At 44.5% G+C, this 24,016-nt stretch overlaps 1 protein-coding gene across 1 annotated transcript in view; it reads left to right on the top strand.

Annotated features, from left to right (window-relative positions):
* LOC309552865 (uncharacterized protein) overlaps nucleotides 1-24,016 on the top strand; it is a gene marked incomplete at both ends in the record, with an annotated part of 89,370 nt that overhangs the window by 7,545 nt on the left and 57,809 nt on the right. The window contains one exon of the mRNA XM_082253776.1: nucleotides 11,886-12,011. Within this exon, the coding sequence (XP_082109902.1) occupies nucleotides 11,886-12,011 (126 nt within the window). The remainder of the gene's footprint in view (nucleotides 1-11,885; nucleotides 12,012-24,016) is intronic.

Raw genomic sequence — 24,016 nt, 5'->3', positions numbered from 1 at the left:
CACTTAACCCCTCCTTCTCCAATAAAGTTAACCCCTTCCCTGCCAGTGTGATTTTTACAGTAACAGTGCATATGTATAGCCCTGATTACTGTAGTAATGTCACTGGTACCCCTAAAAGTGTCAAAAATGTCAGTCAGGGATCCGATCTGTCCGCCACAATGTCGCAGTCCCGCAAAAAAAAATCACAGATCGCCGCCATTACTCGTTAAAAAAAAAAACAATAAAAATGATAAAAATCTTTCCCTTAGTTAGTAAACGCAATAACTTTAATAATAACGCAAACCAATCAAAATACGCTTATTGCGATTTTTTTTTTTACCAAAAATATGTAGCAGAAAACAAATTGGCCTAAAATGTTAAATTTTTATTTTTACATTTTTTTGGGGGGGAATTTAAAAAAAAAATGTGAAAAATATTGTTATTTTTGCAAAATTGTCGCTCTTTTTTTGTTTATAGCGCATGATCAAAAAATCGCACAGGTGATCAAATACCACCAAAAGAAAGCTCTGTTTGTGGGGAAAAAAAGGGACGCCAAATTCATTTAGGTACAGCGTCGCACGACCGCGCAATTGTCCGTTAAATTCACGCAGTGCCGAATCGCAAAATAGGCCCTGGTCAGGAAGGGGGTAAAATCTTCCGGGGCTTAAGTGGTTAAGCAAGGGAATTGAATATCAAATTGCATATAACTGCGAGCAAAAAACAAACTGGTGTTAAGGAATTTGAAGGCCTTTCCTCATTGCTGGGGTAACTGGTGTCCTGAAACACTGACTGAAACAAGACAAAACAAAGCATCTGCCATTAAATGTTTTGCTACCCTGAAAATCTCTTACTTTAACCTAAATATAAAATGAAGACCAAAAAGGAACAGATATCCTAGGCAGTTAATTGCATATAAACGCTATTCTAACAATCATCATTAAGAGGCTCTGGAAGCTGAACTGCTTGATCCAAAGTGCCATAGCCACAACAAAAAGGAAGAGCCCAAGTAAACAATATTCTTAGGGGTACTGTGTAAATACAATATTCTGGTCAAAATGCTGAACACTATTTGCCAGAGCGGAGATTACCACATGTAATGGATTCTGTTGCATCTGTAGACAATTGGAAAATGCTCATCTAAAACAAATTCTGACCTGCCACATAGAGCTAACATTTTAAGTTGAAATAAATTTGCGCTAAAACCAGTAGATACTCTTTTATATTCTAATATAACCAACATGCCAATAAGAGAATTAAAGGCCTGAGATGAGAAGCACCCAGCCCACTAGTAAAATTCTGCTCATAGGCATAATGTGTGATACAAACATCAAAAAACCCAAGAACTGAATCACATAAACAGTATACTAATTTCCGATAAGGTGGTTCTGAAAATATAAAGAAAGGGCGCACCAGCCTAGCGCATTATCCTCAGCGAGTTTATTAGATAAAAGTTAAAATCAGCTACTCACAAACATACGTGAAGTACAGACACATCAATCCCATAAAGCCGCTGAAGCAGAGAGCTGACACGTTTCGAGGCCGTGCCTCTTCCTCAGTGGTTCTGAGGAAGAGGCACGGCCTCGAAACGCGTCAGCCCTCTGCTTCCAGTAAAGACGTTGGACCTCTGCTATGAGGCGGCTTTATGGGATTGATGTGTCTGTACTTCACGTATGTTTGTGAGTAGCTGATTTTAACTTTTATCTAATAAACTCGCTGAGGATAATGCGCTAGGCTGGTGCGCCCTTTCTTTGTTTTTGTATTACAGTGTTTGGTCGACCGCCCTGGTCGTAAGGGGCAGCAAAGCCTAGCCATAATGGATGCCAAGTTTTAGCACGAGTTCCCGGGATTGAGGCAGCCTGAGGACCGGGTTCTGAGCGCGGGAGGAGAGTGCTGTATAGCACATATCTTTTTTGGGTTCTGAAAAGATACATTGGTTTAGTGGTGAATTGGCGCAAGAAGAGGTCTCAAAAAAGTCTGGTCCTGGGGACCCGGGGGAGGGGGGGAAGGGGGAAGGGAAACACCAGGGGTAGGGGGACCCCCAAACAGTTCAGGGGGTAGCTGTCCACTGTAGCGGCTGCCGGCGGAAGAGACAGAAGAGATCTCTGGGGGGAGACAAGAGGAAAGACAGCGCAGTGCCTTCTAAGTGCAGCAAGACATTTATTGAAGTATGTGCAGCAGTATTACACTCACATTTAGTCGGTGAATAAGATGCAGTTAGTCAAGTAATGTTGATCATCAGGAGCATCACTGGAGAGGGTCCTAGTGGTGGAGGCAGTGGATCCCCGTGAGAGCGGCAGGGGGGGGTTCCTCTGTGTGTGCAGGGGCAGCTTCGGTGGTGTCCGCGGGCTCCCCGTCAACTGGTGGAATGCTGGCACTCGTGGGTCCCGGGATCCTGATGTCAGTCCTGGGGGTGATGTGGGATGCTACGGCAACGCGTTATCGAAGCGTGCGCTCCTTCTTCAGGCCGTAGAAGAAGGAGCGCACACTCCAATAACGTGTCGCCGTAGTAATACTGCTGCACATACTTCAATAAATGTCTTGCTGCACTTAGAAGGCGCTGCTCTGTCTTCCCTCCTGAAAAGACACATTGTCTTTTGTAGGAGTCTAAGTATCCATTCACACTACCGCGACTTGTCAGGCGACTTGTCAGCCTGACAAGTCGCGGTCCGTCGCGGTCCATGCAGTGCTACAGGATCTGTTCTAATAGGAGCGACACAAGTCGCTCCGACTTAGAAAAAGGGTCCTGTACTACTTCGGGGCGACCTCAGAGCGACTTGCATAGACATTCATTATATGAAGTCCGTGCAAGTCGCCCCGAAGTCGCGGTGCACACGACTTCACAGGTCACCCCTGAAGTCGGAGCGACCTAGTGTGAACCGAGACTTAAGCTCTCTCCTGGCATATTCTATACCAACACCCAGGAAATAAACGTGGAACAAGGCAGAACTGTGATTCATCGGACAAAGAGACATGATATGTTGTATTAACCATTAAACTGGAAGACCAGGGGATCACTTTCCCCATGCTTACTGGACTCTGGCTTCGAGAACCAACTTCCTACCAAGCAACAGTGTTTAGCAAAGCAGATTTCTGCAGCACTGTAGTAGAAATGCACTGTGATTTACTAAAAGAAAAGCAGAGTCCTGTACTGAATTGAGAAGGAGCATTGGAGAATGCAGATCTCTGTAGCTGAGCCCCACAGGGATCATGTAGCTACACCAAATGCCTTCAATGATTCACAATTGAATCTTCATCCTGCTTATCAAGAAAATACATTTGAGATGAAGCAGGAAGAGAATGACCAGGGAGTTCTAAGCTCCAGACCAAAAGCAAAGAATAAAGGAAAAGATTTAATGTCAGATTTGACTAACAGGGCATCTGGACCAATTGGTCTAATCACAAAAAGAGCTAGATTTACTGTAGATTTAGATATGTTAACCACTTTAGGACCGGAGGATTTTCCTGCTTAACGTCCAGGCCACTTTTTGCAACTTGGCACTGCGCGACTTTAACTGACAATTGCGCGGTCATGCAACTCCATACCCAAACTAAATTTACGTCCTTTTTTTTTCACAAACATAGCTTCCTTTTGGTGGTATTTGATCACCTCTGCGCTTTTCATTTTTTGCGATATTAATAAAAAAAGCGCGACAATTTTGCAAAAAAATTTACATTTTCTACTTTGACAGTTAAAAAATATCCAATATATTAAAATGTTGTCATATATTTAGGCCAAAATGTAATTAGCTACATGTCTTTGACAAAAAAATTCTAAATGAGCGAATTTTTAACCACTTTAAGACCGGAATATTTTTCCCCATTCCTGACCAGGCTATACTTTGCGATTCGGCACTGCGTTATTTTAATGGACAATTGCGTGGTCATGCGACACTGTACCCAAATTAAATTTATGTCCTTTTTTCCCCAAATAGAGCTTTCTTTTGGTGGTATTTGATCACTTTTGATTTTTAATTTTTGAAAAAAAGAGCGACAATTTTGAAAAAAAAAAAAACAATATTTTTTACATTCTGATATATAACATTCCCCCCCCCCCCCCCCCAAAAAAAAAAAAAATCTACATTTTTTTAACATTTTAGGCCAATTTGTTTTCTGCTACATATTTTTGGTAAAAAAAAAAAAAAATCACAATAAGCGTATTTTGATTGGTTTGTGCAAAAGTTATTGCGTTTACTAACTACGGGAAAGATCGGTCATTTTTATTGTTTATTTTTCTTACTTGTAATGGCGGTGATCTGCGATTTTTTTTGCGGGACTGCGACATTGTGGCGAACAGATCGGGCCCCTGACTGACATTTTTGACACTTTTGGGTGTACCAGTGACATTACTACAGTAATCAGTGCTATAAATATGCACTGTTACTGTAATAATGACACTGACAGGGAAGGGGTTAAATGTATGCCTCATGCTTACTGACGTGTGTGGGGGAAAGGGGTTGTGTGACAGAGAAACAGATCGAAGGTTCAACTATGCTGAATCCTGTAATCTGTCACTGTCTGTCACATTTCCTCGGTCTGTCCCTGACAATCGGGGAAGAGCGACGGTGATCACCGCTAGAGATGTATAGAACTGTTCGGCGGCGAACAGTTCCCGGCGAACTTAGCATGTTCGCGTTCGCCGCTGCCGGCGAACATATGCGATGTTCGGTCCGCCACCATAAGACATCATTGAGGCAAACTTTGACCCTGAACTTTACAGTCAGCAGGCACATTTCCAGCCAATCAGCATACCTCCCTCCCACACCCTCCCACCTCCTATAAATAAGCAAGGGCAGCATCCATCTTAGATCATTCTGAAGCAGTGTGTGTAGTGAGAGTAGGGAGAGAGCTGCTGCTGCTGCTGCTGCTGCTGTTAAGCTAGGGACAGTTAGTCAGTGTTCCTGGTCTTGCAGTGTTCTTGGTCCACTACTGCTGTAATATCAGCACCCCAAAAAGCCCTTCTAAGGGCTGGTATTTGTGTAATTTTTATATATATATATATATATATATATATATATATATATATATCTATCTAGTGTCCCCAAAAGCCCTTTTAAGGGCTGGTAATTGAGGTTTTTTTTTTTATTTATATATATACATATATATATATATAGCGTCCAAAAAGGGCTGGTAAGGTAATAGAGTTTTTTCTATATATATATATATATATATTGTACACTGTGACTGCAGTTGCCTGCCCGCTGTGTGTGAGAGGCCACAGACCTACCACAGACTGTACTGTGTGCACACCACACTCATTTCAGGTGGCACAGGCACAGTACCTGGCATTTTAAAAAATATTTTTTTTTTCCTCTGTCATAATTGCAGTGAGTGCTGTGTCAGGTCCACAGAGTGCACTGTACCCACTGCAGTGCACTGCCCACCACTGATATATATACGGTGGCACAGCATCTTGTTGCAATAAATTGAAAAAAAAATATATATTTTTTATTATTGCAGTTGCCTGGGCTGCCAGTGACTGTCAGGTCCACAGAGTGTACTTTGCCCACTGCAGTGCCACTGTGTGCCCACCCACCACTGATATATAAGGTGGCACAGCAGCTTGCAAAGTAAAAAAAAAATATATATTTTTTTTAAATTGCAGTTGCCTGGGTGCCAGTGACTGCTGTCAGGTCCACAGAGAGTGTACTGTGCCACTGCCCACCCACCACTGATATATAAGGTGGCACAGCAGCTTGCAAAGTAAAAAAAAATATATATTTTTTTAAATTGCAGTTGCCTGGGTGCCAGTGACTGCTGTCAGGTCCACAGAGAGTGTACTGTGCCACTGCCCACCCACCACTGATATATAAGGTGGCACAGCAACTTGCAAAGTAAAAAAAGAAAAAGCCAGCCGCAGAGAAGCCATATTCCTGAAAATATAAGAAAAATGCTGTTTTTTAGGGGTTCTGGACATGCTACAGAGCTGAAACTTGACAGGTACACTTTTTAGACCCCCCAGACACTAAATACAAAAAATGACATGCCTGCCTTAAAAAATGCCCGCTAAATGCCTGCAAGAGAAAAAGCCAGCCGCAGAGAAGCCGTATTCCTGAAAATATAAGAAAAATGCTGTTTTTTAGGGGTTCTGGACATGCTACAGAGCTGAAACTTGACAGGTACACTTTTTAGACCCTCCAGACACTAAATACAAAAAATGACATGCCTGCCTAAAAAAATGCCCGCTAAATGCCTGCAAGAGCAAAAGCCAGCCGCAGAGAAGCCGTATTCCTGAAAATATAAGAAAAATGCTGTTTTTTAGGGGTTCTGGACATGCTACAGAGCTGAAACTTGACAGGTACACTTTTTAGACCCTCCAGACACTAAATACAAAAAATGACATGCCTGCCTAAAAAAATGCCCGCTAAATGCCTGCAAGAGAAAAAGCCAGCCGCAGAGAAGCCATATTCCTGAAAATATAAGAAAAATGCTGTTTTTTAGGGGTTCTGGACATGCTACAGAGCTGAAACTTGACAGGTACACTTTTTAGACCCTCCAGACACTAAATACAAAAAATGACATGCCTGCCTAAAAAAATGCCCGCTAAATGCCTGCAAGAGAAAAAGCCAGCCGCAGAGAAGCCATATTCCTGAAAATATAAGAAAAATGCTGTTTTTTAGGGGTTCTGGACATGCTACAGAGCTGAAACTTGACAGGTACACTTTTTAGACCCTCCAGACACTAAATACAAAAAATGACATGCCTGCCTAAAAAAATGCCCGCTAAATGCCTGCAAGAGAAAAAGCCAGCCGCAGAGAAGCCGTATTCCTGAAAATATAAGAAAAATGCTGTTTTTTAGGGGTTCTGGACATGCTACAGAGCTGAAACTTGACAGGTACACTTTTTAGACCCCCCAGATGCTAAATCCAAAGAAATTTTTTATTTTTATTTTTTTTTAATTTTTCCAATAATTGGCTCTCTATCAAAAAATTATAATTTTTAAGAACTTTTTTTTGCGTGATCCCTCTCCGGCATGCCACAGTCCAGGTGTTAGTCCCCTTGAAACAACTTTTCCATCACTATTGTGGCCAGAAAGAGTCCCTGTGTGTTTTAAAATTCGCCTGCCTATTGAAGTCTATGGCGGTTCGCCCGGTTCGCCGGTTCGCGAACATTTGCCGATGTTCGCGTTCGCCGTTCGCGAACGGCGAATTTTAGGTTCGCGACATCACTAATCACCGCCTCTCCTTCCCTGGCCCGACTCCCGCTGTGTCTAAATACAGCGGAAGCGAGCCTCCGGTGACGCGCGCGCGCCACCGAGAGGGGGCGGAATTCTGCGACGTAGGTTTAGGTCACTGGACCCAGGAGAGCCACTTTGCCGCAGTAGGCTCAATGTGAGCAGACGGCAAGTGATTAATGAGAATAGGCTATCAGCATAAGATCAATAAAGAACATGAACGCTAAGGGCTCTTTCACACTTGTAGTCCGTCAAACGGACTCCGCTTTTCTCAGCGGGGGATCGATCCGCCGATCCCTGGCTGAGCAGGAGGATGACAGCTGTGCCTCCGCGCTGTGTGCGGAGACACATCTGTCAGTTCCCCATGCATCTCTATGGGGGAAATCGGATGGGAACGGACCGTCGGTCCGATCCCATCCGATCCCATCCGCTAGACGGATGGAAAATAGGGTGAAAAACAGATGACAACGAAAGAAAAATGGATAAAAAACTGATGAAAAACAGATGAAAAACGGATGAAAATGGATGAAAACGGATGAAAAACGGATGAAAAACAGATGATAACTGACGAAAAACGGATGAAAAACGGATAACAACTGACAAAAAAAGGATGAAAGACGGATATGAACTGAGATGAAAACGGACATTGACTGAAGACAAAAAACGTGACTGAACTGATGAACTGAACGAACCGTATGTGTGAAAGGGCTCTTTAACACGGCTGCTCCGTGTGAAAGCTCCGCTGCGGGACTTTTTTTTTTTTTTTTACGGAGCGACACCGCTGACATCCGATTTTCCTTCCTTTCCGTTTTTTGAACGTAGAAAAAATAGGGTTTTGTTCAGTTCCAAAAAACGGAACAGAACTGAAAGGAGGAAAATCGGATGTCAGCGGATGGTATTCCGCTGACATCCGCAATGCCATAGACTTACATTATGTCCGCAAATCATCCGCAAAAAAATAGGATGATTTGCGGACACACGGAGCGGCCGTGTGAAAGAGCCCAAAGGGTCATCCGTTTTTCATCAGTTGTTATCCGTTTTCATCCGTTTTTCGTCAGTTGTTATCTGTTTTTTATCCGTTGTCATCCGTTTTTCATCCACTGTCATCCGTTTTTCATCCGTTTTTCATCCATTGTCATCCTTTTTTCATCCGTTGTCATCCATTTTCATCCGTTGTCATCCGTTTTTCATCCGTTGTCATCCGTTTTTCGTCCGATCCGTTTTTCTGACGGATGAAAAATAGGGCATTCATCCGTTCATAAAAACGATGATCATCCGTTGTCATCCGTTTTTACATAGAGATACATTGATGTCCGTTTTTCATCCATCAACGGATGGATGAAAAACGGACAAACAGACAGCATGTGTGAAAGGGGCCTAAGGGCTCTTTCACACAGGCGGACCGTTCAGATCCGCCTGTCAAATTTTTTGACGGATCTGAACGGTCCCCCCATGCATCTCTATGGGGCATTGGATGTCAGCGGAGACATGTCCGCTGACATCCGATCCGTCAAATCTGGGATGGGATCGGATGAGAACGGACCGTCCGTTCCCATAGAGATGAATGGGGAACTGACAGCTGTATCTCCGCACACAGCGCAGAGAACAGCTGTCACCCTCCTGCTCAGCGGGGGATCGACGGATTGATGCCCCGCTGAGATAAACGGAGTCCGTCCGACGGACGGATAGTGTGAAAGGGCCTTAGGGAATGACAAATGATTAAACTCGTTGGACTCTTCAGGAATCACAGACAAGAGGTGCTAACCTAAAGAAACAAATGGGGGGACTATATGAGGCGGGATCCTCTCTTCATAAATTTCTTTTGAAAATGATAAAACACAATCATGCCTACATGTCATGTTCTGTGGCACATTGTGTACTGTATGTGCACAATGCTCTTTTACTTATCCTAATAAAACAAAGTGGGAAAACTATATAAATATATAAAACACAACATCAGGCAACTCATTCACAGATGTAAAACTGACAACCCTTAAACACCCTAATTTCTGTAAAGGAAGTAAATTCAACCTCAGACAAGCCAATAATGATAAACTGACTGATCAGCCTGCTAGGCACACATGTAACCCCACAATCTCCCCTAGCAATCACTGATATAATAACAATGACAGCCTTGAACCCTGACATGCTGTATACTGGACAGGAGCACTAACCATTCTCGTGCAGTGCCTGTGTTCTAAAATTTCATCAGACCCATGAAAATTTCGGACCCTCGTCACTTCCGGTGAGGCTACGTCATAACCCAGCTGATGTGAGCCCCAGTGCGCATGCGCACAAGGCATTTTTTAAAAAAAAATAAGAAGAAGACATACTAAACATTTTTTATCATTACTATTTAGTATGAGTATTCACTTCCTTCCCTCCTCCTCTAAGTCAGCTCTGCAACATGTTCCTTGCTCGATGACGCGGCGGTGTTGTAACATTATCCCGCAGCGGTCTGTGTGTCTCACCTCAGCCCCTCCTCCTCTCAGTCAGCTGTTCGTAAGTCTTAGAATTTCATCGGACCTTGAAAATGCCTTGTGCGCATGCGCACAGGGGCTCGCAGCAACTGGTTCGTAAGTCTTAGAATTTCATCGGACCTTGAAAATGCCTTGTGCGCATGCGCACCGGGGCTCGCTGCTAGCAGCTGGTGGTGACGAAGCGTTCCCGGAAGTGACGAGGGTCCGGAATTTTCACAGGTCCGACTAAATTTTAGAACACCTGCAATAATTGCTGCAAATGAACACACAATGAAGACATTTCACAGTTCAGAAGTGTGATAGGTGAAATGTAAATGAAAGCACTAGAGAAGGGAGATTGAACAGGAAGGGGTGACTAAAGAGCACACTAAGCGGGCAAGACACTGACAGAGCACACTAAGGCCCCTTTCACACATGCTGTCCGTTTGTCCGTTTTTCATCCATCCGTTGACAGATGAAAAACGGACATCAATGTATCTCTATGTAAAAACGGATGACAACGGATGATCATCAGTTAACATCCGTTTTCATCCGCTTCCGTCAATGTCCGTTTTTTTGAACGGATGAATGCCCTATTTTTTCATCCATCAAAAAAACGGACCGGATGAAAAACGGAGGACAATGGATGAAAAACGGATTACAACGGATGAAAACGGATGACAACGGATGAAAACGGATGACAACGGATGAAAAACGGATTACAACGGAAGAAAATGGATGACAACGGATGAAAAACAGATGAAAACAGATGAAAAACGGATGGCAATGGTTGAAAAACAGATAACAACTGACGAAAAACGGATGAAAAACAGATGAAAAATGGATGAAAAACGGATGGAAAACTGATACATTTTGACTTGCCTAAACTGATGAACTGAATGGACCGTATGTGTGAAAGGCGCCTAAGCAGGGAAGACGCTGACACAGAGGAGAATGAAGCAGACAGAACAGAGTGAAGTCTGTGTACATTCCCAGCCCTCAGAGCCTTCACTCTCCCCTAGCCTGTGGTGATGATGATGAAGGTCCTGTTGGAAAGATGTTGATCATGCTGTCGGGCCATGGTAGCAGCTTCAGACCCGCTGCCTACCTGGCTCATGGTGGCAAGAACAGTGTCTCTGTGGGTGTCTAAAGAAGACTAGGGCCTTCTCGTCCTGTGTAATCTTTCATGGTAGCTCCTGCCCTGTTGGCCTGTGTGCTGACACTTCCAGTCAGCAGTCCTCCTCTTCTGGTGCATGCCAAGTCCCAATGACAACCCGGTCCAGTGGTGATGTGATGCTCCTATGGTTTTGCCGCAGGTCCTGGTCTGCCTACAGAGAGATGAAAAGTTCCCTGGCTGGCCTCAGGTAACCTATTAACATCAGTATACAGGGTAGCCCTGGCACTTAAAGAATGAGAGGCACAATACACAGATGTAAGTGATGATAGAGCTATCACCACTAAAAACTAAGGGGGAAAAAGCAAAAAAAAAAAAAAAAAAACAGAGCCAAGCCTTCCTCAAGGGGAATTAGTCCTTTGAATTAGTTCATGAAGTAAAATATCCATTCTGGGCTGAGAACAGGTTAAAATATCCAGAAGGAAGGCTGAGGAGAATCCCAGCGGTGAGTCCAGCTGACAGAGCTGAGGTAAATGCTGACTCCGCCCAGTGACAGGAGAGGATAAAAGTAAAAGGTTACACTCATTGGCTAGATGTTTCCCGCCAAAAGATTTGTCACCAATCCAATGCTCAGCAGCTGAGGTAAATCTTCCTAGCAACAGCAGTCAACTTGTCACCTGAAACACAAAACAGAAAGCACCAGCAAAGCAGCCATAGAGATACATGTACTTAACAATCAACATAGCCCTCTATTAAAAGTAAAATTTATTTATAAAACAAATGGGTGTTAGGAGTGACAATCCCACGGGGCCACTTCTCTATTTTATTCTTTCGTGGCCCTGACATTCTCGTGCCACCCTCACACCCCTGAAAATGACAATGTGGACTGACACGCTGACAGAATTTTACAGCTGATCATGGCAAACATGTATAATACATGTCAGTAAGTTTGCTATGTCCAGCTGTAACATTCTGTCAGCGTGTCAGTCCACATTGTCCTGTAATGTTTATGCTTTTAATATCCATTGTTTCTTGACAATGGGAATCAAATGCATAAACATGAAATATTCCAGACAATTGGCATCAGCCATGAATATTTCATGTTTATGCAATTAATAATTGGCCAATTTGTCATGCATGTTTCATGTTTATGCATTTGAAGGCCCAGAGCGTGTGGACAGCATCAGTGGAGTCACCGGTAAGGCGAGGCAGCAGCACGCAGCAGAGGAGCCAGACACAGCCAGCACACAAGGAGCAGGCCTGGGGACATCAATTTCAGAGGTGGCAGGTAAGTGGAGCAGTGAGTCCACTGTACATTTGCATTCTCGTACCACCCTCACATCCCTGAAAATTACAATGTGGACTGACACGCTGACAGAATGTTACAGTTGAACATGGCAAACATGTATAATACATGTCAGTAAGTTTGCTATGTCCAGCTGTAACATTCTGTCAGCGTGTGGGTTCACATTGTCATTTAATGTTAATGCTTTTAATATCCATTGTCGGGTATATTTTATGTTTATGCGTTTGATGTCCATTGTCAGGAATATTTCATGTTTATGCGTTTGACAGCCATTGAGAGAAAATAAATTAGGCGCAATATCTGTGTAAAAATTATTATATGATGAAATAAGTGTTATAAGTGGTGGGTGTAAATTATAATTTAAAATGATTGTAAAATTAAATGTGAGGAAAAAGTGCTAATGCAATGGAGGTGCTGATTGGCGCAGAGCGGCATTGTGCCAAGCATGCGCATTGGCTTAAACACATAAACATGAAATATTCCTGACAATGGGCATCAAACGCATAAACATAAAGTACTCCTGACAACGAGTATCAAATGCATTAACATTAAATATTGCTGACAACGGGCATCGAACGCATAAACATGAAATATTCCTGTCAAAATGGGAATCAAACGCATAAACCTGAAATATTCCTGACAACGGCCGTCAAATGCATAAACATTAAATATTCCTGACAATGGACATCAAACGCATAAACATGAAATATTTCTGACAACGGCGGTCAAACACATAAACATGAAATATTCCTGATAATGGCTGTCAAACAATCATTGGAAAAACCAGCGCCTAGGAAGCTTCTGTACAAAGGAAAAATGTGAAAAAAATCTTCTTCCAAAAGCAAATTACCAGAGATGCAGCCACTGAACCATAGCAAAGCTATGTGGAAAGTGAGAAAATAAATTAGGCGCAATATCTGTGTAAAAATTATTATATGATGAAAAAAGTGTTATAAGTGGTGGGTGTAAATTATATTATAAAATGATTGTAAAACTAAATGTGAGAAAAAGTGCTAATGCAAATATGTTGTGACTTAAAGTGCTAATACTTCAGTGCAATCATATATACAATGCCTTGCGAAAGTATTTGGCCCCCTTGAACTTTGCAACCTTTTGCCACATTTCAGGCTTCAAACATAAAGATATAAAACTGTAATTTTTTGTGAAGAATCAACAACAAGTGGGACACAATCATGAAGTAGAACGAAATTTATTGGATATTTCAAACTTTCTTAACAAATAAAAAACTGAAAAATTGGGCGTGCAAAATTATTTATTCAGCCCCTTTACTTTCAGTGCAGCAAACTCTCTCCAGAAGTTCAGTGAGGATCTCTGAATGATCCAATGTTGACCTAAATGACTAATGATGATAAATAGAATCCACCTGTGTGTAATCAATTCTCCGTATAAATGCACCTGCACTGTGATAGTCTCAGAGGTCCGTTTTTAAGCACAGAGAGCATCATGAAGAACAAGGAACACACCAGGAAGGTCCGAGATACTGTTGTGGAGAAGTTTAAAGCCGGATTTGCATACAAAAAGATTTCCCAAGCTTTAAACATCCCAAGGAGCACTGTGCAAGTGATAATATTGAAATGGAAGGAGTATCAGACCACTGCAAATCTACAAAGACCTGGCCGTCCCTCTAAACTTTCAGCTCATACAAGGAGAAGACTGATCAGAGATGCAGCCAAGAGGCCCATGATCACTCTGGATGAACTGCAGAGATCTATAGCTGAGGTGGGAGACTCTGACAACAATCAGTCGTATACTGCACAAATCTGGCCTTTATGGAAGAGTGGCAAGAAGAAAGTCATTTCTTAAAGATATCCATAAAAAGTGTTGTTTAAAGTTTGCCACAAGCCACCTGGGAGACACACCAAACATGTGGAAGAAGGTGCTCTGGTCAGATGAAACCAAAATCAAACATTTTGGCAACAATGCAAAACGTTATGTTTGGCGTAAAAGCAACACAGCTCATCACCCTGAACACACCATGCCCACTGTCAAACATGGGGGTGGCAGCATCATGGTTTGGGCCTACTTTTCTTCAGCAGGGACAGGGAAGATGGTTAAAATTGATGGGAAGATGGATGGAGCCAAACACAGGACAATTCTGGAAGAAAACCTGATGGAGTCTGCAAAAGACCTGAGATTGGGATGGAGATTTGTCTTCCAACAAGACAATGATCCAAAACATAAAGCAAAATCTACAATGGAATGGTTCACAAATAAACATATCCAGGTATAGAGAAAGAAGTTTATAGCTATTGCAATCAAGAATGGACTTTCTCGGCACAGCAATCAACACTAGTATTGTAAAAATAATTTTATTGAAAAAGTCCATTCTTGATAGCAATAGCTATAAACTTCTTTCTCTATAATTGAACTAATTCGGACGAGGCACATATACCAACGAGTGTCCACATAGGCCATCTTGTGGAGACACTCTCCCATTAAAACATATCCAGGTGTTAGAAAGTCAAAGTCCAGACCTGAATCCAATCGAGAATCTGTTGAAAGAACTGAAAACTGCTGTTCACAAACGCTCTCCATCTAACCTCACTGAGCTTGAGCTGTTTTGCAAGGAGGAATGGGCAAAAATGTCAGTCTCTCGATGTGCAAAACTGATAGAGACATACCCCAAGCGACTTACAGCTGTAATCGTAGCAAAAGGTGGCGCTACAAACTATTAACTTAAGGGGGCTGAATAATTTTGCACGCCCAATTTTTCAGTTTTTTATTTTAAAAAGTTTGAAATATCCAATTAATTTCATTCCACTTCATGATTGTGTCCCACTTGTTGTTGACAAAAAAATACAGTTTTATATCATTATGTTTGAAGCCTGAAATGTGGCAAAAGGTCGAAAAGTTCAAGGGGGCCGAATACTTTCACAAGGCACTGTATATATATATAAACATTGCATTTTATAGTTGGCCCCCCTACTTTTGTCCCTGTGCCCCCCTAAATATAAAAGCTGGAGACGCCACTGAGGGCAGCTGGTGTCACTCCTCACCTAACAAGCAGATCGCGGCGCCTCCTGAGCCGATCCTTTAATCCGTACAAGCGGGAGCACAGCAGCGGCATCTCCGTATAGTGAAGGAGTCGGGACTCCGCCTCTGACCTCACCGCCTCCCCGAGTGATGTCACACGGAGCCCCGGATCTCCTCTCCTCACCTCAGAGTCTGACTGACTGACTGAGGTGAGGAGAGGAGTGACACACATAAGTCTCACACAGCACCTTCTGCAGCAGTGAACCCCCTGAGGCCACCCCTCAAACAAGCATTTAACCCCCTGAGGCCTCCTGAGGCCAGCAGTGCACCCCCTTAGGCCAGCCAGGCCAGTAGTGCACCCCCTGAGGCCAGCCAAGCCAGCGGTGTAACAGCCAGGCCAGCAGTGCACCCCCCAGGCAAGCAGTGCACCTCCCAGGCCAGCAGTGTACCCCCCAAGGCCAGCCAGGCCAGCCGTGTACCCCCCAAGGCCAGCCAGGCCAGCAGTGTACCCCCCGAGGCCAGCAGTGCACCCTGAGGCCAGCCAGGCCAGCACCCTAAGGCCAGTGCCAGCCAGGACAGCACCCTGAGGCCAGCCAGCAACCTGAGGCCAGACAGGCCAGCACCCTGAGGCCAGCACTCTGAGACCATCGAGCACCCTGAGGCCAGCCAGCACAGCACCCTGAGGCCAGCCAGCCAGCACCCTGAGGCCAGCCAGCCAGCACCCTGAGGCTGGCCAGCCAGCACCCTGAGGCTGGCCAGCCAGCACACTGAGGCACCTAGCACCCTTAGGCGGGCCAGCCAGCACTCTGAGGCCATAGAGCACCCTGAGGCCAGCCAGCATCCTGAGGCCAGGCAACACCCTGAGGCCAGCCAGGCCAGCACCCTGAGGCCAGCCAGCACCCTGAAGCCAGCCAGCACCCTGAGGCCAGAACTCTGAGGCCATCGAGCACCCTGAGGCCAGCACTCTGAGGCTAGCCAGCACCCTGAGGCCAGCCAGGCCAGCACCCTGAGGCCAGCCAGGCCAGCACCCTGAGGCCGTCCACCACCCTGATGCCAGCCAGCACCCTGAGGCCAGCCAGGCCAGCCAGCACCCTGAGGCCAGCCAGAACCCTGAGGCCAGCCAGGCCAGCACACTGAGGCCAGCCAGCACCTGAGGCAAGCCAGCACACTGATGCCAGCCAGCATCCTGAGGCCAGCCAGGCCAGCACCCTGAGGCCAGCCAGCACCCTGAGACCAGCCAGAGGGTTCTGAGGTCAGAAATTCCCTGCAAGGGAAAGATCTTCACCCATTTTGGTGATTATTCTGTTACTATGACAAATAAGTTAACTTATTTTGTTGTTACAACGGTTCTATATTTATTCGGTTATTGCATAAGTAACTTATTTTGTTACAACTGTTCTATATTTATTTGTTTATTGCATGTGAATTTTGAAAATGTTCTTGTAAACTGGCACTTTACAATAAATGTTGCATTGTATTTTCTGTGAAATATATGAGCGTCATTTTTTTTTTTTTTTTGGGGGGGTGTATCTTGGGTGAGTTCCCACACTTTTTTCCCCAGGACTTGACCCCTGACCAAAAGTAATGGGACAATTGGCTGCTCCACTGTTCCATCACCAGGTGTGTTATTACCTCATTATACAATTTACAAGGAGCAGATAAAAGGTCCAGAGTTAATTTCAAGTGTGCATTTGGAATCTGTTGCTGTCAACTCTCAATATGAGATCCAAAGAGTTGTAATTATCAGTGAAGCAAGCCATCATTAGGCTGAAAAAACAAAACAAACCCATCAGAGAGATAGCAAAAACATTCAGTGTGGCCAACTTAACTGTTTGGAACATGCTTAAAAAGAAAGAACGCACCGGTGAGCTCAGCAACACCAAAAGACCCGGGAGACCACGGAAAACAACTGTGGTGGATGACCAAAGAATTATTTCCCTGGTGAAGAAAATACCCTTCACAACAGTTGGCCAGATCAAGAACACTCTCCAGGAGGTAGGTGTATGTGTGTCAAAGTCAACAATCAAGAGAAGACTTCACCAGAGGGAATACAGAAGGTTCACCACAAGATGTAAACCCATTGGTGAGCCTCAGAAACAGGAAGGCCAGATTAGAGTTTGCCAAACAACATCTAAAAAAGCCTTCACAGTTCTGGAACAACATCCTATGGACAGATGAGACCAAGATCAACTTGTACCAGAGTGATGGGAAGAGAAGAGTATGGAGAAGGAAAGGAACTGCTCATGATCCAAAGCATACCACCGCATCAGTGAAGCATGGTGGTGGTAGTGTCATGGCGTAGGCATGTATGGCTGCCAATGGAACTGATTCTCTTGTATTTATTGATGATGTGACTGCTGACAAAAGCAGCAGGATGAATTCTGAAGTGTTTTGGGCAATATTATCTGCTTCTATATTCAGCTAAATGCTTCAGAACTCATTGGACGGTGCTTCAGAGTACAGATGGACAATGACCCGAAGCATTCTGCGAAAGCAACCAAAGAGTTTTTTTTTTTTGGTTAAACAATTTAATTTATCCAATGAAAAAACAAGACAATAATACAAAACAGTATACAGCTTTCAATGTATATACAATTTTAATGTTCAGTGTTAACAAGTTTATAAAGGTATTCGTACAGAAGTACGCGGGTTTCCCTGAGATACAGCAAGGGTTTTTGTTGCAAGACAAAGTTTAACCACTTGCTGACCACTCACATTGCTGCTACTGCAGCAGAGCGGCTCGGCTAGGTCCAGCGACGTAGACCTACGTCGGGCGCATTCACGGCTCGCAGGGTCCTGATCTGATTTGGCTCAGAACCGATCAGTCACCAGATGCAGACCAATGATTTTTGGTCTGGATCTGATGATCGGTTCTGGCCAATGGCATCATGTCCCCTGCCTGTGTAATTTCAACACAGGCAGGGGAAGTGATGTCATTTTCCCTCCTGGAGCCCTTTCAGTTCCAGGAGAAGAAAGAGAGACATCTAAAACGTGAGTTCCACCAACAGCACACTAACACCACCTCACATAGGCACATTTAGCCCCTTGATCACCCCCCCCCCCCCAAACCCCTCACAGTGAACACTATATACAGTGGTATACAGATCTTTTACTGATCACTGTATTTAGTGTCACTTGTGACCCTAATTTGCGCTTGCGCTAGGCCCAAATAGGGTTAGGGCACCTGCCATCTATCCCCTAATAAAGTTTTAACCCCTTGATCAACCCCAGTTAATCCCCTTCACTCCCTATCATACAGTGCACTAATATATACAGTATATCAGCTAACTACTGATCTTTGTATTAGTGTCACTTGTGACCCCATTTTGTGCTTGCGCTAGGCCCAAATAGGGTTAGGGCACCCGCCATCTATCCCCTAATAAACTTTTAACCCCTTCACTCCCTATCACACTAGTGCATTAGTGCACTAATATATACAGTATATCAGCTAACTGCTGATCACTGTATTAGTGTCACTTGTGACCCCAGTTTACGCTTGCGCTAGACCCAAATTGGTTTAGGCCACCCGCCATTTATCCCCTATAAAGGTTTAACCCCTTGATCTTCCCAGTTAACCCCTTCACTGCCCTGTCACAGTGTGCCGCTAGTTAGGCTAGTTAGCGTCAGGGTCCCACCACACCACCGTTATTTAACATCAGTTAGAGTCAATTACACTAACACACACACAAACACCTCCATTACTAGTATGATGTTTGAACAGATCAATATCTGATCTGATCAGAACTATACTAGCGTCCCCATAGTTTAGTGTTCCCAAAATGCGGTGTTTGGACAATCAGCACTGATTCCTGCCAGCACCTGCGTTTAGCCCCTCCGCCAAGCCCATCCTACCCAGGCAAGTGCAGTAATCAATAGATTACTGTCACTTCCAAAAAACACAAATCACACAAAACGTTAGCAGAGTCAGGCCTGATCTCTGCTAGCACTAGCAGTTTTTTTTTGTAGCGACCAAATAGTCCTTGACAACCAGGTGCTTTTTTACCTGCTAGTCACTCTACTGTACCGGAAACTTTAGTTGATAAAATGTCCAAACGGTGGTACAGTAGTGCAGAGGCCTACAGTATACTGACCATGTCAGATGAGAGCGATGGGGAAACCTCACTGGCAGAATCAGGGTCAGTATATGAACCTGTAGACAGCAGCGCCTCCCTGACAGACAGCTCCGACGACTGGTGGGTCCCTGCTAAGGTCAGGCATACCTGACCCCATTCTGAAGATGCTGAGTTGCAAGAACCGGATGTTTCTTGTAGGCAGCAGAGTGCCAGCACTAGTGCCGCTCACACTTCTCATGATCTGGCAAGCATGAGTGGCCTAGTACACCCTGGACCTAGTACAACCAGCACTGCAGTAAGACTTGGTGACGTGGCATGTCCCATAAGTGCAGTTGAAGCTGGTGCGGTGGCTGGCACGAGTAGTGGCCCGCAGCCACCGCGTATTCGAAGACAGGCCCGTAGAGCCCATAGTGTCCTCCCTGAAGCGCTGGCATGCCCTAATTGGCAGCCCACAGATTCTACAGCGCCCGTACTTCCCCCATTTACTGCTCAACCAAAATTCGAGTGGAAACAGCTGATTTTAATTCCCTTAATTTTTTTGAGCTGTTTTTCGCTGCAGATCTTTACAGATCTATTGTGGATCAAAGTAATTTGTATGCTAGTCATTTTATTACCACCAATCCAAATTCGCCCCTTACCAGACCATTCGGCTGGGAACCTATAACGGTTTCCAAATTTAAGACCTTTCTGGGCCTATCCTTCAACATGGGCATTACAAAAAATTGTGGTTATATTGGTCCACTGACCCAATTCACCAAATGCGCCTGTTCTCTGCTACTATGTCCAAGACTCAATACGAACAAATATTTTGGTTCATGCATTTCAACGACAATGGACTCTGTCGTCCTCGGGGGGGGGGGGGCTGAATATGATCTGCTCCACAAACTTCGGCCCCTCATAGACCACTTCAATCAGCGGTTTGCAGCCTTGTTTACCCCCGAACAAGATGTCTGCGTTGACGAGTCCCTGATAAAGCTTACTGGCCGCCTTGCTATCAAACAGTATCTCCCCAGAAAGCTTGCCAGATACGGGGTCAAACTGTACAAGCTGTGTGACAGGGCCACAGGCTATACAGTTAGTTTCCGTGTCTACGAGGGAAAAGATAGCACTGTGGAGCCCCCCGATTTCCCAGACTACATAGGGAACAGCGGTAAGGTAGTTTGGGACTTGGTGTCACCCTTATTCGGAAAGGGGTACCACTTGTACGTGGACAATTTTTATTCAAGCGTGCCACTTTTTAGACACCACTTTCAATTACAAATTGGCACTTGTGGCACCGTGTGATCTAATCTCCTGGGCTTCCCCCAACGGCTAGTAAATGCCCCACTGAGTCCGAGGGAGAGAGCCTGCTTGAGGTTCAAAGAATTGCTTGCAGTGAAGTGGAGGGACAAGCGCTGTGGTAGGTTGATTTCACCACTGCAGTTAAAATACCTTTAGGTATACGTGGAATATTGTCATGTATACCCGCCATTAAATAAGTGGGTTTGGATGTTTGGGCGGTTAATGGTGTGTAATACTACACAATTTTCCTGTGGTGATTTCTGTTAGTGATTTCTGTTAGGTTCTCTTTTTTTCGTTCAGCCCACAGGCTGCATGAAAAAAAAAAAAAACCTACACTATATGCCAAACAAGGATCAGCAATGTACTGGTACGTTGCTGGACTTTGAGCGGTTATGCTAGGATGATGTACAAAAAATAAAGGAACAGAGCGCACACCGCCCTAGTGTAACACCATTTATTTAAAGTTAATAGAAGCCATAAAAACAGGTACTCACAAACAGATGGGAAGTCATGCATGGAAATAAATATCCCCCGATGATGTTTACAGGGCTCTCTCCTCCTAGCCTCGGCGGCTCAGTTGTTCGTCCTGCACTGATCAGTGAGTATCGTACGGCTGAGCCAACCGCCTCGGATAACTCGAGGAGACTCGATGTGGTGCGCCTGCGTACGGTCCAGCCGCCGCACACTCTTCAGGAGCCGGATGCTGTAGCCGCTCAGAGAAACTGACAATGCGGTTAAGCAGAGGGAGACTTCCCGATCGGGACCCAGAGCATGACTTGCATGGGGTTGCTAAGGACAACGTTTCGGAGGCGTAGCCTCCTTCTTCAGGTCCTTCTTCAGGCCGAGACCTGAAGAAGGAGGCTACGCCTCCGAAACTTTGTCCTTAGCAACCCCATGCAAGTCATGCTCTGGGTCCCGATCGGGGAGTCTCCCTCTGCTTAACCGCATTGTCAGTTTCTCTGAGCGGCTACAGCATCCGTCTCCTGGAGAGTGTGCGGCGGCGACTGGACCATGCGCAGGCGCACCACATCGAGTCTCCTTGAGTTATCCGAGGCGGTTGGCTTAGCCGTACGATACTCACTGATCAGTGCAGGACGAACAACTGAGCCGCCGAGGCTAGGAGGAGAGAGCCCTGTAAACATCATCGGGGGATATTTATTTCCATGCATGACTTCCCATCTGTTTGTGAGTACCTGTTTTTATGGCTTCTATTAACTTTAAATAAATGGTGTTACACTAGGGCGGTGTGCGCTCTGTTCCTTTATTTTTTGTACAGCTTCTTTGCCTCATACCCCATGGAGGGTTAGGAGAGCTGCCACGCTTCATTCATGTGTTTCACCACAGGCCATATTACAAGATTCCCCAGCTTGAGAATCAATCTCCAGGATCTGTGCAGGGACTGGTAATGTGTGTTTTCTCTATGCCAGGATGATACCTGCAGATTTCGGCATCATCTTGGTATCGTTTTTTACAGCCAGCAGTCGGCTTACATGTAAAAGCAATCCTAGCGGATAATTGGCCGCTAGACTGCTTTTACATGCAGTGGGAGGGGACGACCCCGCCCCCTGCTGCCTTCCGCCGCCTTCCACGGTTTTTCTTGGGCTCTCCTGTCACACCAGTTAACCCAAGAGTGCAGTCGGTGGTTCAGTTATCCAACCATAGAGCTGATTGGAGATGAGAATGGCTCCAATCATCTCTATGGCCTAAGATACCGGAAGCTAAGAGCATTTCATGACTTCTGTTTCGCCAGAAATAATCAGCGCCATTGGGAAATTGGGAAAGCATTTTATCGCAAAAATGTTGGTGTGCTCAGATGTGTTAAGGTCAGAGGAGAGATCTAGAGTCTAAAAGACCCCAATTTTTTTTAAAAAAAGAGTACCTGTCACTACAGATTGCTATCATAGGAGATATTTAAATTCACTGTGATAACAATAAAAATGATTTAAAAAAAAATTAAAGGAAAGGTGTCAAAATAACATAAAAAAGCAAAATAAATAAAAAAAATATCAAGCCCCCCTGTCCCCCCGTGCTTGCGCGCGCACACAAGCATTGGTCTAGTGTCATATGTAAACCGCAATTGCACCATGCATGTGAGGTATCACCGTGAACGCCAGTTCAAGGGCAGTAATTCTTGCAGTAGACCTCCTCTGTAAGCTCAAAGTGGTAACCTGTAAAGACTTTTAGGCCCCATTCACACTAGTGCGACTTGTCCCGCGATTTTGGACTGCAAAATCGCATGACAAGTCGTTTTCCATTATTTTCAATGAGCCCCATTCATATCAGTGCGTTTTGAAGTCGCACCGACTTCAAAGTAGTTCCTGCACTACTTTGCCACGATTTTAATGTGTTTTGTGGCATATAGCCTTGCCATTGCTTTCAAAATCGCGGCAAAAATTGCGCCGCGAAATCGCGGTAAAATTGCCATGGCAATAGTGTGAAAGGGGCCTTAAAGGCTTTTAACCACTTGCCGACCGCCGCACGACTATCTACGTCGGCGGTCAGCCCCTCACAGGCAAACTAACGTAGGGCTACGTTGCTTGCTTGTGAGGGTCTAGGGAGCGAGCGCGATCGGCGGGGGAGAGGGAGAATGTCAGGCAGCTTGTGTAAACAAGCCACCTGTCATTCTCCTCGCTGTAAAGACACTGATCACATGGATCTACTATGTAGATCCGTTGATCAGTGTCCTTACAGCTCAAGCCACAGCCAATCACAGTAGAAAGCAAGCCCCTAGGGACACACACAGCCCCTCCCTCCCAAATAAAGTTAACCCCTTCACTACCAGTGTATTTTTACAGTAACAGTGCATATATATAGCACTGATTACTGTAGAAATGTCACTGGTAACCCCAAAAGTGTCAAAAATGTCAGTCAAGGGTCCGATCTGTCCGCCGCAATGTCGCAGTACTGCAAAAAAAATCGCAGATCGCCGCCATTACGCGTTAAAAAAAAAACAACAAAAATGACAAAAATCTTTCCCTTTGTTAGTAAACGCGATAACTTTTGCGCAAACCAATCAAAATACGATTTTTGCGATTTTTTTTACCAAACATAGGTAGCATAAAACAAATTGGCCGAAAATGTTAAAAAATTTTGATTTTTACATTTTTTTGGGGGAATTTCATATAAAAAAATGTGAAAAATATTGCTATTTTTGCAAAATTGACGCTCTTTTTTTGTTTATAGCGCGTGATCAAAAAATCGCACAGGTGATCAAATACCACCAAAAGAAAGCTCTGTTTGTGGGAAAAAAAGGACGCCAAATTCGTTTAGGTACAGCGTCGCACGACCGCGCAATTGTCCGTTAAAGTCACGCAGTGCCGAATCGCAAAATACCCCATTGTCGGAATGGGGGTAAAATCTTCCGGGGCTTAAGTGGTTAAAACCGTACGTAGTTTGTTGCCGCTGCACGGGCATGCACAATTTTTAAAAGCATGTCATGTTTGGTGTCTATGTACTCGACATAAGATCACCTTTTAAATTTTACCAAACAATTAGGAATTATATAGTGTATTTCTGCATTAAATTAAAAAAAAGTGTTTTTTTTCCGCAAAAATTGTGTTTGGAAAATACCGTGTGACAAACAAAATTGCAACATCCACCATTTTGTTCTGTAGGGCCTCTGCTTTAAAAAAAAATATA

Source organism: Pelophylax lessonae (genome assembly GCF_965119305.1).
Source record: "Pelophylax lessonae genome assembly, chromosome: 4".
Taxonomy (NCBI): domain Eukaryota; kingdom Metazoa; phylum Chordata; class Amphibia; order Anura; family Ranidae; genus Pelophylax; species Pelophylax lessonae.
The sequence above is the reverse complement of the archived record's forward strand: the minus strand, read 5'-3'. Positions and strand labels throughout refer to the sequence as shown.